At 40.2% G+C, this 15,000-nt stretch overlaps 1 protein-coding gene and 1 pseudogene across 1 annotated transcript; one reads left to right on the top strand and one right to left on the bottom strand.

Annotated features, from left to right (window-relative positions):
* LOC138006060 (uncharacterized) overlaps positions 1-37 on the bottom strand; it is a 1,979-nt pseudogene extending 1,942 nt beyond the window's left edge.
* A 1,238-nt stretch (positions 38-1,275) lies between these two features.
* On the top strand, positions 1,276-13,537 carry LOC138007841 (carbonic anhydrase 2-like). The gene is made up of 8 exons (XM_068854931.1): positions 1,276-1,407; positions 1,572-1,772; positions 6,313-6,431; positions 7,668-7,769; positions 8,745-8,807; positions 8,921-8,975; positions 11,810-11,916; positions 13,191-13,537. Exons 1-8 carry the CDS (start codon positions 1,380-1,382, stop codon positions 13,296-13,298), a joined length of 783 nt encoding a protein of 260 aa, XP_068711032.1. The 5' UTR covers positions 1,276-1,379; the 3' UTR covers positions 13,299-13,537.
* Positions 13,538-15,000: the final 1,463 nt, after the last annotated feature.

A 15,000-nucleotide genomic window follows, 5' to 3' on the forward strand; every position in this document is an offset into this window, starting at 1 on the left:
AATTGGCAATTTCTTCATGCAGAATTTGATGCAAAGTTTCGTGCAACTCTTTCTTTTTCTGACTGAAAATAGAGAATGAAAGATTCTCTGTTGCATGCTCACGTTGTCGTCAAAACCTAAAATTTGGTGATTTCACGTCGTCGTCATGCAAAGTCGTCTTTCATAGTATCGGCTTCAAAAAAATTGAACATTTCGAGGAAAGCTTATAGGAAAATTCTACTTTGAAGATGAACAACTGCTAGTTCCCACGCACCGTCTGAGTCAGTGGCAAAGGTGGATAAGGCCAATTTTAACGGGGGGTGTATTCTCTCTGTCATTTTTATGTAAGTTGACCATCAAGGCTTTTTTTTATGGCAAGGATGGATATTTCTGATATCCAACACAATCTCTTTAATACAATGGCTAATAGAGTGATTTTATGTCATTGTTTGACTGGACCTTGGGGACCTCATATAAACAGCAAGATTGAAGGGACAAAAGCTTGGGTTTCAAACAAACCAGAAAATATTTGTCCTAGTAATTGTTTGAACCTTTCCATGGCAAAGCTATTTTTGATCTCTTGCTTACGCCAAAGCTTTCAAGTGCACTGACGTCTGCAAATAGACAGCCACACTACGGCTTTAGCAAATGCAATAATTTATGGAAAAAACAGGGTGTCAGAATAAAACATGTTTTGGACTTTACCTATACAGTGTAAAGTAAGGTGTGAAAAGAATTAGTTAAATATCTTGAGTCCCTACAAACGTCGTTGGAGTCATAGACTGCGAGCAGTCCCTCTTCAGTCAAGTCTAAGCTCGGCAGGACTGGAGAGAGCGAATTGGCCGAGAGGGAAACTGGAGAGAGGCGGGAAGAAGAGGTTCCCGCCTTCTCCCAACTTCCCCTCGGCTGTCGCTCGCTTCGCTCGATTTCCCCACACGCGCTTTCCTCGCTCGCGCGACCATCCTAAGGGACTGCTCGCAGTCTATTGGAGTCACGACATTTGTTCACCACTTCGCTTGTGTGCGCTCACGTGCTTGACAAAATTGATATTGTAATTTTGCTTTTGGGCTAAGGACAGTCAAAAATCACAAAAGTAATGTACGTGCATTTTTTTGAACAGTTAGCCTTTGCCAAAGGTCCGCAGGGTGCGTTAATAAAGGCTAGAAACAGGGAAAATTAAACAGATGATTAATTGTCCAAGTGTAAGTACCATGGATCACGTGCCAAACAGTTTCCTATCACTCTTCCATTGAATATGAATGAAATATTGTTTTATTCCTTGTCTTTCTATTGGACAGTAATCTGTTAAAAAAGGTTATTAATTCATCCAATTTATCCCAGAAACACGCTGGTTTGTCAAACTAAGACGAACAGTATTCAGCTGTCGAGAACGGATAAGGATGTCTTGGGGTTATGGCAAAGAGAACGGTGAGCTCTTTATGATTATTTTTTCCTCTTCTTTGGAAAATAAACATTTTAAAATTGGTTTGCATTGCTCAGAATCTAGTTGGCTTTCTTTGGAATTTTACGCTAAATGAAAGTCTGTTATAGAGGACAGCGGAATTGAATATCCTTTTTTTATTTTAAAACAGGTCCTGCTAATTGGTACAAAGATTGTCCGATCGCCGTCAATGGCAAGCGTCAGTCACCTATAGATTTAGTCGATCCTGAAGTGAAGCGTGATTCGAGCCTTAAGCCTTTGAAAGCATCTTATCCTCCATTTCCTATGTCCAAGATTCTAAATAATGGACATACCGCTCAGTTTTCGCCAGACGCCACTAGCAATTTATCAGGTAATATTAACATTTTTCAGCTGGCATTCAAGAATATGAATTTGCAAATAGCCTTCATCTTTTCTCGTCGCATTGAATTAATCCCAGAGACAAATATAATTCATTCTTACTAATACGTATAACCCAACTACGACCGTGGTTTAAGACTTTAAGCCTTGTGTCTTAAATTCTTTTTTCGGGAAGCACCAACCGTACGTCTCCTCGGTAATATCTACACCAAACTTTCAAATATTTGCATTGTGGCGGGAGAGTGATGTTTAGGCAAACTTACATTTGTGTATTTGTGAAGTGTGCCAGAGTGACTGTTAAGACACGAAAACGAGTGAACTATCGACTGAAAGCCTCCGGAAATTATCCTTGACCAACTCTATTAAAACCGTTCGGGATCAGGCCGGACTAAAGATCGCTGTGACAGGGTTGTATTTTGCCATTTCGTTTGCCTGTTTCCAGGTTGGTTTCCCCCCGTTTTATGTGTATTTTGATATTGCAAAGCAGCGGGAGCTCTACCATTTAATTCGTTGATTGTTTTCTTGGTCACGTATAAACCGTTGGGTTTCTCGTGTATTGTCTTTCTGTGTATCAACACACGACGCAATTTAAGTTAGAACATCGATTTTATTACAGGGGTTACTTAGAAACCACAGCTGCAAATCGTTCATGCAAGGCATATCTGTCCTTGCATGAGATTAGGTGTTTCCTTTATTGTTGATGTTTGAGGGTTTTATTATTTTTCAAGTGCCTCGGTGATGCTTTACATCCTGAACTTGCACTTTCCCTTAATATAATTCAGAGACAAAGCATGCGCCGTTTTCTATTAGAAACAAGTAATTTGTTCCAGGCGAGACGTTTCTTTTGGAGATTTGTCTCAGATGACAGAATCCATGTTCGAGAGCGAATTCAGGTCACGTAGAGTACGTTTTCTCTGTTAACTTCATGGGATCGCTCCAATCCTTCTTACATAGCTTTTTTTGGGGTTGTGAAATGAAGCTCGTTTGTGACAGGGAAATATGTAATTTGATGTGGTTTGAGGTCAGTGGCGCTATTCTCAATATAAGGAAGCAATACAAAGGATTTGGGATTAAACATTTACTTCACAAGACGTAAATTGAATATCCTATGCTCATTTCAGATACAGACGTTACCTCTTTTATTTTTCGTATTGGGCAATGTCAGATGAAAATTAATTATATTGTGTTATGTAATCGTTTTTCTTTCCTTGTGGTATTTCCAGTTGGTTTAGGCACCGGTATGTAGTTGAGCCCTAGCTCTTTGAATACAACGCAGAGAGAGTTTGAGGGGATAAAGAACGACGTTTCGACAGAAATTTTCATCCTGGGACAAATTTTGTTTGAACTCGTCTCTCCCTGCCCCCTTCCCTTAAACGCCTGGTACGCAGGCTAATTAACGCTGTATGTAGATATCTTTCATATTATTGATATCATTTCATTGCGTGTAATATAATTATAGTCTATTAATTAATATTTTTAGTAGTTTAGTCATGTTACTCCGTCATGTTGTTTTCTTCGGAGATATTAACAACTTTTGCCACCCTTAAATTCGAAACAAAATAAAGTCATTGTTCATTGTATATTGTATAACTCATCAAACAGATACGGTCGAAGGAACCAGCCATAAGACACGTGCTAGAAGTTGCGAGACTGTCGACAAGTGTTAAACATTTGCTTCTGATTGGCTTAGAAAGTTGCAGGAATTTTTGGCCAATCACCAACGTGGGAGACCAAACAATTAGTTAATTAATTTCAAAATGATCTTTGTCATTGATATCAACTCAACACAATGTGTGGAGTCAGGGGTTCGATTTCGTAAACGGCGCTTGTCGCGACGTGACGGTTATTCCTTTAATATTAAATGGCACACCCTTTTTAAAGGCTGGTTTCCATATGATCGGTACGATCGCTGAACTTTTTTCCAGCGATCGTAGGGTTCGTAACGATCATATGAGAACCAACCTTAAATGAAAGCTTCAAGGACAAATTGTGTTGTTTCTCGTGGACTTTGGTCACTTTCAATATGGCACTATGCACATGATCATGCCCATTTTGGGTTCGGCAAATAACGATGTGTAGACCTGATACTTAAATAATTTAATGTTTAAAGGCTGGTTTTATTGGGACCACAATCATACCTGAGTGAGCAAAATCGTGAAGAGGAACATTTGTTGCTAATGTTGTTGGTAATCGGTATCTTTTGTGAGAAAGTAAAAGGTTTCACTGCTGAGTTAGCTTGTACTTGCGTCGCTTGTTCAGATTAGCTTCACCAAAAATAGAGTCCACGGATTCCATATCCTTTCCCTAACTTGTCACCTACACCCAATAAAGACCTTCATGTGCTCGATGGAAACTCAGTGATGTGTGGACTTTATCGATTACTAATAATATCACTTGGGTGACATCGATCGTCTAGGGTCTGTTCTGACTCGAATTTCTCAATGTCTTTTTTCAAGGGTTTTGGGCGCCGCGCGCATTTCTTTCCTCACATACTTGCTCGCTCACTCGCCGGTGTCTACTTTCTGACACTGACGTTCTGGGACTTAAATGAATGTGTCATTATATATTCAAAGCCAGATGATAGATCTGAATATTCGTAATTTCAGTCTCGAGAACACGTCCATAGAGTGGTCGTCCCTCACTTGCTCGGCCGATGGATCGAAAAACAGAACTTTGATCGATGTTAGTGTAAACGCGTTTGTCTGTACGTCAGTTTTCTCACGTTCTGCTTTGTTAACAAGCTCTATCCACCTTCAAGCATCTGCAGAGCAAACAAATAGCTTCCTGATAGACTGCGAGCAGCCCCTCTTTGTTTCCTTTGGCCTTCAGTTCGTCGATCTTGTGAGCGAGCGGAAATTGGGACGAGCAGCCTAGCTTCCTGAGCTCTCCTCGATGAGTAGGTTTTTGTCCGTTGGTTATTTAGTTTGCGTGGTATTTTTGTGGATAAAAATGGCGAATAGAAAAGAGAGATTTTGCATCGTGTTTACGACAAACGGCAGAGTCAAGATAAAATATGCGTTTTGACGAAAATGAAACAAACTTGTTTTAAGGACGGTAGTGTTATTGAAATCCAAAAAGAAAATTATGGGGAAACCACACATTTTTCAAAGATAATTAATCAGCAAATGTTAGAGTGATATACACATATGAAGTCGAATGTTGTTGAAACCCATTGGGAACTCGGAAAAATCCGAGCCCCAGATGGGATTCAAACCCACGACCCTAAGTGATCTAGTCGGATGCTCTAACCACTGAGCTACTGGAGACTCTATGGCGAGCAAAGGTGAAATGTGGGTCTTTTGACTCGAGCTGCATGACGCAGCTACAGAATCAAACAACGACTGACATAGCTCATAACTTGCATCGCGCAAGTCACCTTAAAGCATATCTGAGATGCGGCCAACCAACCACCCAAGTGAGGGTAGCAACATTTGTAAAAACCTTTAAAATACAAAGCAATGTATGGTGTTCTCTGAAAAATGCATGGTTACCCCCAATTTTCTTTTTGGATACCAAGAGCACCTGCTAAGTCCTGCTTTGTCTGCATAGTTTTGAACCGTGCAAAAATACCTCTGTATTAATACGCACCACCCATAGGAAATCCGAGTGTCTCGAGATGCGCAGGACCTATGCGCAATAACAGTAGTAGGCACCGTCATTAATTTTGGCTTATTTTTCGCGTATAGATCTTACGTCTTACGAGTTATTACGGCTGTAGACAGCTGGTTCTTTAGTTAAGGACTTTATCTTTATCTTTGCCTGTTCTTCCACTGGTTTCAATTGTAGGATTGAACCATGCTTGGTGATCGAAGAGTATGCGATCAAAGACAGAGTAGGGTATCGCGAACCGCCGCATTTTGACGTACATTTCCTCTTCCCTGCTGCGATCATGTGCCCGGCCCAGACAGACTAGGGAGTCGATAACTGACATAGTGGTTTTTTTTTACATACAATTTTAAAATGAACACTAGGGTACGTTTTATTTGTGAAACGTGTTCATCGTAATGTTTGTAGGCTTCGATCTTCTTCTAAAACAACCTCTGGCAGATTACATTATTTTCCTAAAATCCTCGAAAAAAAAATTAAAACAAGTGAAATCGAGGTTAGAGAAATAAACTACCTTTAGAGCAGTTTTCAATTTAATGTCGAAAGTAATAAGCGAAGTGCTTTGGTTTATGATTAGTTCACTCAGTGATTGGTTCAAAGTTCTCGCGCTATTTTTTAAACCAATCAGAAGTGAAACCAATAGTGGCTCGCGCTTGCACATTTTCCTGCGCTTTGAGTCGGCTACGTGTAATTACTTCGAGTTTTGATTGGTTTACTGGATTGTCTCCGTAATTTTTGATTGGTCAAAGTAATTACTTTGATTTTGGTTGTACGACATTCGATTGAAACTCGCTCTATTACTGAATGTAGTTTGGAAGCGGCAAGCTAAGAGGTCGTTGTCGTCAGTGCTGGTCGAATAAATCTCAGCCTCTAGGAATGAAAGTGGCTCTTTGTAGCTTGTACATATATTGTGTGCTTCATTGTAGAGCTATCAGGAGGACCATTGGAAAAGAAATACAAGTTCGAGCAGTTCCATTTTCACTGGGGGGACAAGGACTCCGAGGGGTCTGAACACAGAGTGAATGGAAAGATGTACTCAGCAGAGGTATGACTGAAGATAATGAACTCCGCGCTAAGTGGCTGGTTCTCCGATGGACACTTAAGTAAGGTCTTCCTTCCGGCAATTGAAATGGATACAGTTCAGGATCATCGCAATCTCGTTCTCTCGTTCTTTCCCGCCCCTGTCGTCCTCCCCATATTTATGCGATTGCTAATTTGCTCTGAATTGTCTATGATCGCTAATTTAGGACACTGTGTCCCAGGACTTGTTGTAGCATAGAAAATAAGGAAGATGAAAATCATACCCGTGGATAGGATTTGAACCCAGAGTTTCAACTCCATAGGAACCGTTTCACTCCGCTTCACCACTGAAGATCAAGACACTGCTCCCTCTCAAAAAAAAAAAAAAAAAAAAATTCAAGTCTCCCATAGAATATTACAATAGGCCTTTTTCGATATCTTAAAATTCAGCTTGATAGTGAGGCAGTGATGACAAAGACAAAGAAAAGTGGATGATATGTAAATATTTTTCACGTTCATTCCAACGTGTTTCTATTGTTTTTGTCCTTACTGCCTCACTATCATGAAGCTGAATATTCGATATTTCGAAAATGGCCTATTGCTGAGGAGTAATTAGGCCTAAGCATTGTAGATTAATTTGGCGTAACCTTTGATTTTAAAATGTTTAGCTTTGTCGTGAAGTTTGGTGACCGACCTTTGGCAGCATTCAGGGGCATATCAGGCCACCATCGCCACCCGCTTATGAAAAAAGTTATTGAAACCCCTGTCCTCAGTTGCCGTTGGTTCTCCAGGGGATTTTTTTTTCGGGTACTCCGGTTTTCCTGCTGTCAACGAAAATCATAGCGAATTCGCTGTGGCGAAGGGCTAACGCTCGAAACGGCAGCTTTTAGAATCTCTGTACGGTGGCCAATTTACATTATCAACTCCGTTGATAAAACCAAAATTTTTGTATACTACTTCCCCACCGACGCAGCACCACAGTTTCTTTAGAAACTACCCCCTCTTATTAGACATTCTGCGTTGATTGGCTAAGAGGCACAATTCTGGGGGGAAATGTGTTCAAAATGCAGACAGTCTGAGAAAACGAGATTTCAAAGGAATATTATTGTAGTTGCAGCATTATTTTCGTTGTTTTGATTACCGTTGCCGTTAGCGTTGTTGTTATTGTTATTCACGGTTATTGTTATTGTTATTATTTTTAATGTCAACCCCAAAAGCTGCAGTCTTTGAAAACTGATTAATCATTTTATCGTTTTTCCAGCTGCATTTGGTTCACTGGGACTGTGAAACTCATAGCAATTTCAAAGCAGCTGTAGGAGGTGGAAACCCCAATGACTTAAGCGTGTTAGGATTCTTTCTAAAGGTAACGTATGACCACCTGGCCGGACTATTAAAAAAGTAGTTTAAAGCTGGGGCGACAACTAAAAATTATAATTTTACGCTATTCCATCTCGTTCAGTTACGTCTTGCAATTTGGGCAAAGTATCCTACAACTTATTTGACACGAACGATTTTGAAGTAAAAACAGAGATAAAGAACTTTTCACTAACAGAAGGATTTAGCATCACTTTTGCGACAAACGGAAACGCCGGATTAAAATTACGTTTTGTCGAAAATGGAAGAACTTGTTTGGTATGAGCTCATTTCTTGTCGGTTGGCAACAGATATCAATGAACTTCTCAACTGAAAGAGAGAGAGACGAGTCAGAATAAGAGGATTTTCAGCTTTATGCTCTTATGACAAGCAGCAGCTTGTCGTTTCCTGTTTCCCGTTTCACGCTTCGCAAACGCGATGCTTTAGCTCTCTCTACACCCTATTCCAAAATGGCTACCATTGTTTGCTTGAAAATTTGCTCTTGTTGCCTCGTTTAAGGTTAAATATTCTTTTGAATTTTAAGTTTAAGAACGAGGCAACAATGGCTCATTTGCAAACTAAAATGGCGGCCATTTTGGAGTAAGGTGTATTGTTTGCTCACGTTGCCGTGAGAATCCTAAATTTGGTTACTTCACTTCGCTCTTTGCAAAGCGCGGGAAAGAAAAAAGGAATGATGTACATGTAGTGACACTAGCGGCACACGCATTTTGGTAAATTCGAAAGAACCGCAAAAGACTGATATGTTAGCGTCGATCAAGCCGGGCGATCAACCGGGCTATCTGGGCTTATCTTTCATATACCAGACCCTGAATAATTAACGTCCATAAAACAAAAGAACAAAGCGAACATAACAATACCTAATCAACAAGGCCTAATCAGAATAACAATGGTTCTTTTGTCTTCCGCCATTTTGGTCCGGTATATGAAAGTCTACCCCCTATCTGAGTTCGATTTGTTTTTGCAGGTCGGCGCAGAAAATGCTGCTTTGAAGCCAATAACAGACATGCTATCGAAAGTGAAAAAGGCGGTAAGCATATCTTACAAACACAAGTTATTATTATCCCTATAAAATGTGTTCTTGTTTATCGCATCATATTTTTCCCACCGCCACAACTATTTTCACTGTGATTGGTTTTTCAGGGAAGTTCTGAGGCTATACGAAGGGAATTTAACATGGAAGCTCTTTTACCCAAAGGTAAAAACTTGTCCAACGTGTTATTAATTAATTCAAATTGAGACCAGCCTGTGTGGCTGGTGGGATTTAGACTCGGGCGAGTGTGTCTTCGAGTGAAAATCCCTCTCGGGTTTTTCCCCTCGACTCTCTCAGCCTCACAGCTCCTATAATTCACACACGAACATTAATCCCGTTAGCTAGGTAAAAAGAAATGATCGAGATCATTTGTCGCTTTTTACTTGATTTTAAATCATGAAATTTATTTAGCCACTTGGTTTTTGTTATTCTTATTTATTTTTATTTATTTTTCTTACGCGGTAATACACATAATTCTCCTTTCTGTCATCTTCAATGTAATCCCTTTGGCAATTTATCTTGTCCAGACCACAGGTAACCCAGGCTCACTGTGTGTGCCACATAGGTAAATATGGAGAACATATGAGGCGAAGTTTAGGTCTGAAAATTTGCTACAAAATGGAAATAAAAATCGATAAGACTTACCATGTGGTGAGCTGTTGTTGTCTTTAACACGTACACGAAGTTTCAGGAAAAATGGTCCCCGTTCACCTTCCTTCATAGTATAGTGACAAGGTAGGAGACTGAAGCCAGCGTCGGGACTCCGATCGACCCAAAACAAGCACGATTTTTTTCGCGAAAATCGAATCCAGTCGCTAAATAAACACGCCAGGTTCGTGGAACAGGAATTTCTCTAAACCATGAATCCACTGAAGCATCTCCAGGTAGCAATGCGAAGCCACCAGGCCCCGTAGAACTTGTAAGTTGACCTGCTAAAATGGCGGCCCGAAAGCGTTGTCCTCGCGAAGTGTCCAATTCAAAATGGCACTGAACTCAGGACGCCTGGTGACGAGTATAATAAGTTCTGGAGGGAGGGGAGTCCCAAATTGCTGAAAACAAAATTCACTGAGTAATATGGGACTCCCCTCCCTCCAGGGGGACTTATTATACTCGTCACCAGGCGTCCCGAGTTTAGTGCCATTTTGAATTGGATACTTCGCGAGGACAACGCTTTCGGGCCGCCATTTTAGCAGGTCAACTTACAAGTTCTACGGAGCCTGGTGGCTTCGCGTTGCTACCTGGAGATGCTTCAGTGGATTCATGGTTTAGAGAAATTCCTGTTCTACGAACCTGGCGTGTTCATTTAGCGACTGGATTCGATTTTCACGAAAAAAATCGTGCTTGTTTCGGGTCGATCGGAGTCCCTACGCTGGCTTCCTTCTCCTACCTTGTCACTATACTATAAAGGAAGGTGAACGGGGACCATTTTTCCCGAAACTTCGTGTACGTATTAAAGACAACAACAGCTCACCACATGGTAAGCTTTTTATTTCCATTTTCTAGCAAATTTTCAGACCTAAACTTTGCGTCATATGTTCTCTATATTTACCTATATGGCACACACAGTGAGCCTGGGTTACCTGTGTCCAGACTGAAAGTCAGGTGAGTGCGTTTATTGGAAATTATTATAGAGTATGTGCACGGCGGCCATGTTGGAGGACCAAAACAATTAAAGATATTTGCATAAAAATAACATTTATACTCTATATGGCTACAATAGTACGCGCGCTCTGATTGACTGCTGAGCGGGCAAGATTTTCTTGTAATGGCCGGGCATTATGAAAATGTTTCTCGGCTCGACGGCTCTTTAATTTTGAGTTGAGAGTTAAAGCTACGAGCGCATGGGCGAAAACAACAAAAAAATGTGGACAAAGTACAACTATATTTTTAATAACTGAAAGAAAAACTAGCATACAGATGCTTCTTTAGTATGGGCGACGAAGAGAGCCACAGCGAGAGCGAGTTTTATTATCCAAAGGACGAAGAACAGGCCAAAACTAAGCAAAAATAAAAGGCCATATAATAAATAACTTATTAACCTCATCCGTTCGGTCATTACAGGGAAATCTCAGACTTCGGCGTTGATGTATTGATACTCAAGGCCTCGTCTGAGATTTCCCTGTAATGACCTCACTGGTATATAATCCACTTGTAGATTACATAAGACGCCAACAGAGCCATTTATACGAGTGCAGCTTACACAAGACGCGAAATTTTCCTACTATATGGTCCACGACTTATTAGTGAGCAATGACTGTCGTTCGGAAACGGTGTCCTGAGAACAAAGTCGTGCGTGACATGTAATTGACTAAATGGTTCATGCGGGCAAGAAAACTCGACGCTTACTACTGAGGGAAAAGAATTAGAACAAGATATCAGTCTGTCCTCAGTTTAATTCTGGTCCTGAGATTTAAATATTCGAAAGCATGAGGATAAATTAGCATGCCTTGGCACTTAGCGAAGAGATGTATGAGCAAACCACACTTATCCTTTATAATTCCTGGGTTGCTCGTTCCTTCTCCTCGTCGCTCCCCCCTTCGCTTGCTCTTTTAATTTATTTTCAGTCGAAAGTCAAGGCCGGTAGAAAGAAGCTTCTAAAATTGATCAAACCGCTGCCTATAGTTCCTATAAATTATTTTATGGAAAGGGCTTTGAAGCTGACGTCAATTGCCAACTGGAAATTGAGAATTGAGTTAAATCGACATCCATTTTACTCGAAGTATCGTGACGCTTCGCTCATAAGATAAAAATGTCCTTCCTATATGGCCAAAAAGTTAGGGTGCAGGATTTGAGATCCGCACTTCAAGTTTTCAGTATAGTCCCTAGTTTAACACTCCGGCTACACTCGGTAATAGCGAGTTAGTTGAGACCTGCTTCTCAGTGGTTGAAATTTTAAATATTTATGTTTATCGATGTATTGATTGTTCCTTCCATTGGCCCCTCAAAGTGAGTGAAATATGAAGTACTTATTCATTCAGTATTCGTTTTATTCTCTTCAGATTTGGCTGATTACTATACGTACGATGGTTCGCTGACTACCCCTCCTCTATTAGAATGTGTCAAATGGATTGTGTTCAAGGAACCTTTGGAAGTCTCCGCAGCTCAGGTGTTTAAAAGTACATGAATTATCGGGAATCTCGTTTGCCTTAGAGATGCATTTGATCATACATAAAAAAATTGGCTCTGTTTTTAAAATTTGTTTTCAAGAGCTATGTCGTCTCCTCTTATGTCCAGAAATGCACCAAATTAGATGCATGCAGGCCCAAGTTTGACATCCAACACGTTGCTGCAGTTTATCCAACCAAGTCTCTTCCTCAATTGAAGAATTATTCTTCATTGTTAATTTGTTCCAATTGAAGTGTTATCGTTCATTTTGGTCACTGAAAGCTTGATAGGGTTCATGGGAAATAAACATTTTTTTTAAGCCGAACCCCAATGTCTGGACTCGCAGGACGCGAACCTAGGAAAGTTTGAATAATAACCACTAGGGATAAAAACAGTTCCTTCAAACTGAGTGCTCCGTATTCAAATGCTGTCCAGGGACTACTTTTTAACTTTTTTTTCTTTTTTTCTGGGACAGAGTAATTTAAATGGAGGATAAAACTTCCTTTGGAGCAAACTGACAATGAAGGAAAATCCGTCATATGAGTAAAAAATGGTGTTGGTTTATCCGCACTTGAGGAGCGGCAATTTGGGGACACTTTGTGACTACTTTGTGTCATTGTCTGTTATTCCGAGATACGAATGATGTTGAAGTTGGGGAGACTGGGAGCAAGGGGACACTTTATGGCGCTTAATGAAACCCGCATGCATCTAATTAGGGCATTTTTGGATATATCTTATATGCCGGGCTGGTACGTTCGGCCATGCCGGGTGGTTCGAGGCCTACAGCTGTGTCACTGTATTGTTTCCTTAGTCAAGGACCTTTACTCTACACTGTCTCTCTCCACTCATGTGTATAAATGAGTATCGGCGTCACACCGCTAAAGATACCATAATCCAGCAAAGGAGATTGGCAAAGCATCCAGGTAGGGGTGGGGGTGGGGAGGGAGAAGCATTCGAAGCAATACTCTGTCACTTTAAGGTAGTTGAACCAGGATAACCTCCGGTTGTGTGACCCTAGAAGTTCTTTTCAACTTGCCTTTTATTTATTGCAAGTCGGCAGATTCCGGTCTTGAAAAACAGATTTCATCGCATGTTAAAAATATAATCAGGAACTATTGGTTTCTTCACACACAGCTACCAGTCTTTTTTAAGACAAATTCTTTAAACTGTTTGACCACCTTCCTTGACTTTTCAACATCGTCCTATATTTGAAAATGTTATGAGTGTCCCGTTACTTTTTCTCAGCATCACTTATATTCTATATTTTTTTTCTAGATGCAAGCTCTTAGATCCATCGAAAATGGACAAGGCCAGCCCTTGGTCGGAAACTACCGCCCACCTTGTCCACTACATTCGCGAACAGTTGCAGCTTCTTTCACGTGAAAATTCAAGATGTTTGAGGATTCTCGCTTTTTTTTAGTTTTGACGTTTTTTGGCTTAGCCGTCTACTTTGCTTTTAGGATCGTGAAAAAGGCCTTTTTTACAGTTGTTTTTATCAGTGATGCGGACTTAAGTGAGATTTTTTTATGGACCGTGTGTTAGGAAAGATTTGAAGGAGAGATTGGCAAATGGACTGTTCTCTCTAGATGACAGATTAATCACATAAAAATCTCCTTCACAGATATTGTTGTTATATTGTGTGTAGTGTAATTGCTCGCCTGCCGATTTTGTCGAGAAGGGTAAAATACGAGCAAATAATGGAAAGGGTACTCGGAAAAACGAAACATTTCGAAAGTTAGAAATATTAGTATGTCATACGTTGCGACAAATACAATTGGTTTTCGAAACAGTTTGTGTAACTCGCAAATGCGCATGTTCAAATGTCAATCACTCTGTACCAATACGCACATGGTCTGATGCTACTTCCGGCTGGAATGGTTAGAAATGTAACTTAAAATGCTACGCCGGATTCGAGGCCAAATGTCTTTTGACACTCATGCAGTTGTCTTCACTAGCAGGAATGATTTAAGGGTGAAACATGAGTACTTTCATACTCGCTGATTGACCCCCTTTGTAATTTGCTTTGAAGTTGAAGGGCTTCATGTGTGGAATCAGTGTGCCAAGACTACAAACAAAGGCATATTGCTAGTGATAATTTTTTAATCATTCCACGCAATCGCAAGATTAGATTGTCATGCAAGTTCGGATGTGCCAGAGTTTCGTTTTTGTAAATAACAATTCTTTTGAATGGGAGCCAAAGTGGTGTTTGTCCGATGTAACGTTTTGACAATCACAGCACGGTAAAGAATATAATAAGTTCGTTGCTCCCGCGATAAAGGATTCTTAGCTAAAATAGGTTGGCAAAAGAATGAATTAGTGCATGCAAAGGCTCTTGGACAACTTTATGATGTTTTGTCCGAGCCTTCTGGGCCGCGAGCAAAAAAATGGGGCCACAACATCGAAATCTTGCGTATTTCGCAGGCTCGCTTTTTCAGCTTCAAATCGCAAATGATGATCGACCCTCTTTCGTTCGCAGTAATAGTATGTGATATAAAAAGTGAACGTGGGAACATCTCACCCCTCTTCTTTTCAATTGCCTTGTATAACTTAGTTTTATCGGGAAGTGGACGTAATCATTTTGTTCGTCTTTTCAAGACTAGAAACCGAATACAAAAACAATAATTATTCTTGTTCTTGATGACGTGGCCAAATTAATGTTTTTTCCGTATAAATAGGGCCCTTTGTAATAGTCGTTTGAACAATTTGCAATAACCAATTCTAAGTAGACTATTGATAAGAAAACGTGTATAGTTTGGCAAAGATTCCTGGAAGCAGAATCCAATGTTGTTATGTTGCTTGGGTTTACCTAAATTTGAGCATACAACCTTCTATTAAGAGGCAGCAGAGAAAAGTAAAAGCTTACTTTATTTGCTTTTTTACCAAAAATATACCTATCGTACTGTCTCTCTGGATTTTAATTGCCATGTGCATTTGTCGAATCACGTCAAATTGCAGTCCTCCGAGTCTCTCCACTTCGTGTAACTTTGTAGTAGGGTTGACTGAGGTGAACATATATTTTCACGTATTTGACACGAGTTATACATACATACATACATACATACATACATACATACATACATACATA

Source organism: Montipora foliosa, chromosome 6 (assembly GCF_036669935.1).
Source record: "Montipora foliosa isolate CH-2021 chromosome 6, ASM3666993v2, whole genome shotgun sequence".
Lineage (NCBI taxonomy): Eukaryota > Metazoa > Cnidaria > Anthozoa > Scleractinia > Acroporidae > Montipora > Montipora foliosa.

What these genes read in the sequence shown, in the direction of transcription:
- LOC138007841 (XM_068854931.1), top strand. Translation starts at nt 1,380, where the DNA reads ATGTCTTGGGGTTATGGCAAAGAGAACG. An exon ending in GGGTTATGGCAAAGAGAACG is followed by an intron (nt 1,408 to 1,571) that starts GTGAGCTCTTTA and finishes ATTTTAAAACAG; the next exon opens with GTCCTGCTAATTGGTACAAA. An exon ending in GGAAGCTCTTTTACCCAAAG is followed by an intron (nt 8,976 to 11,809) that starts GTAAAAACTTGT and finishes TATTCTCTTCAG; the next exon opens with ATTTGGCTGATTACTATACG.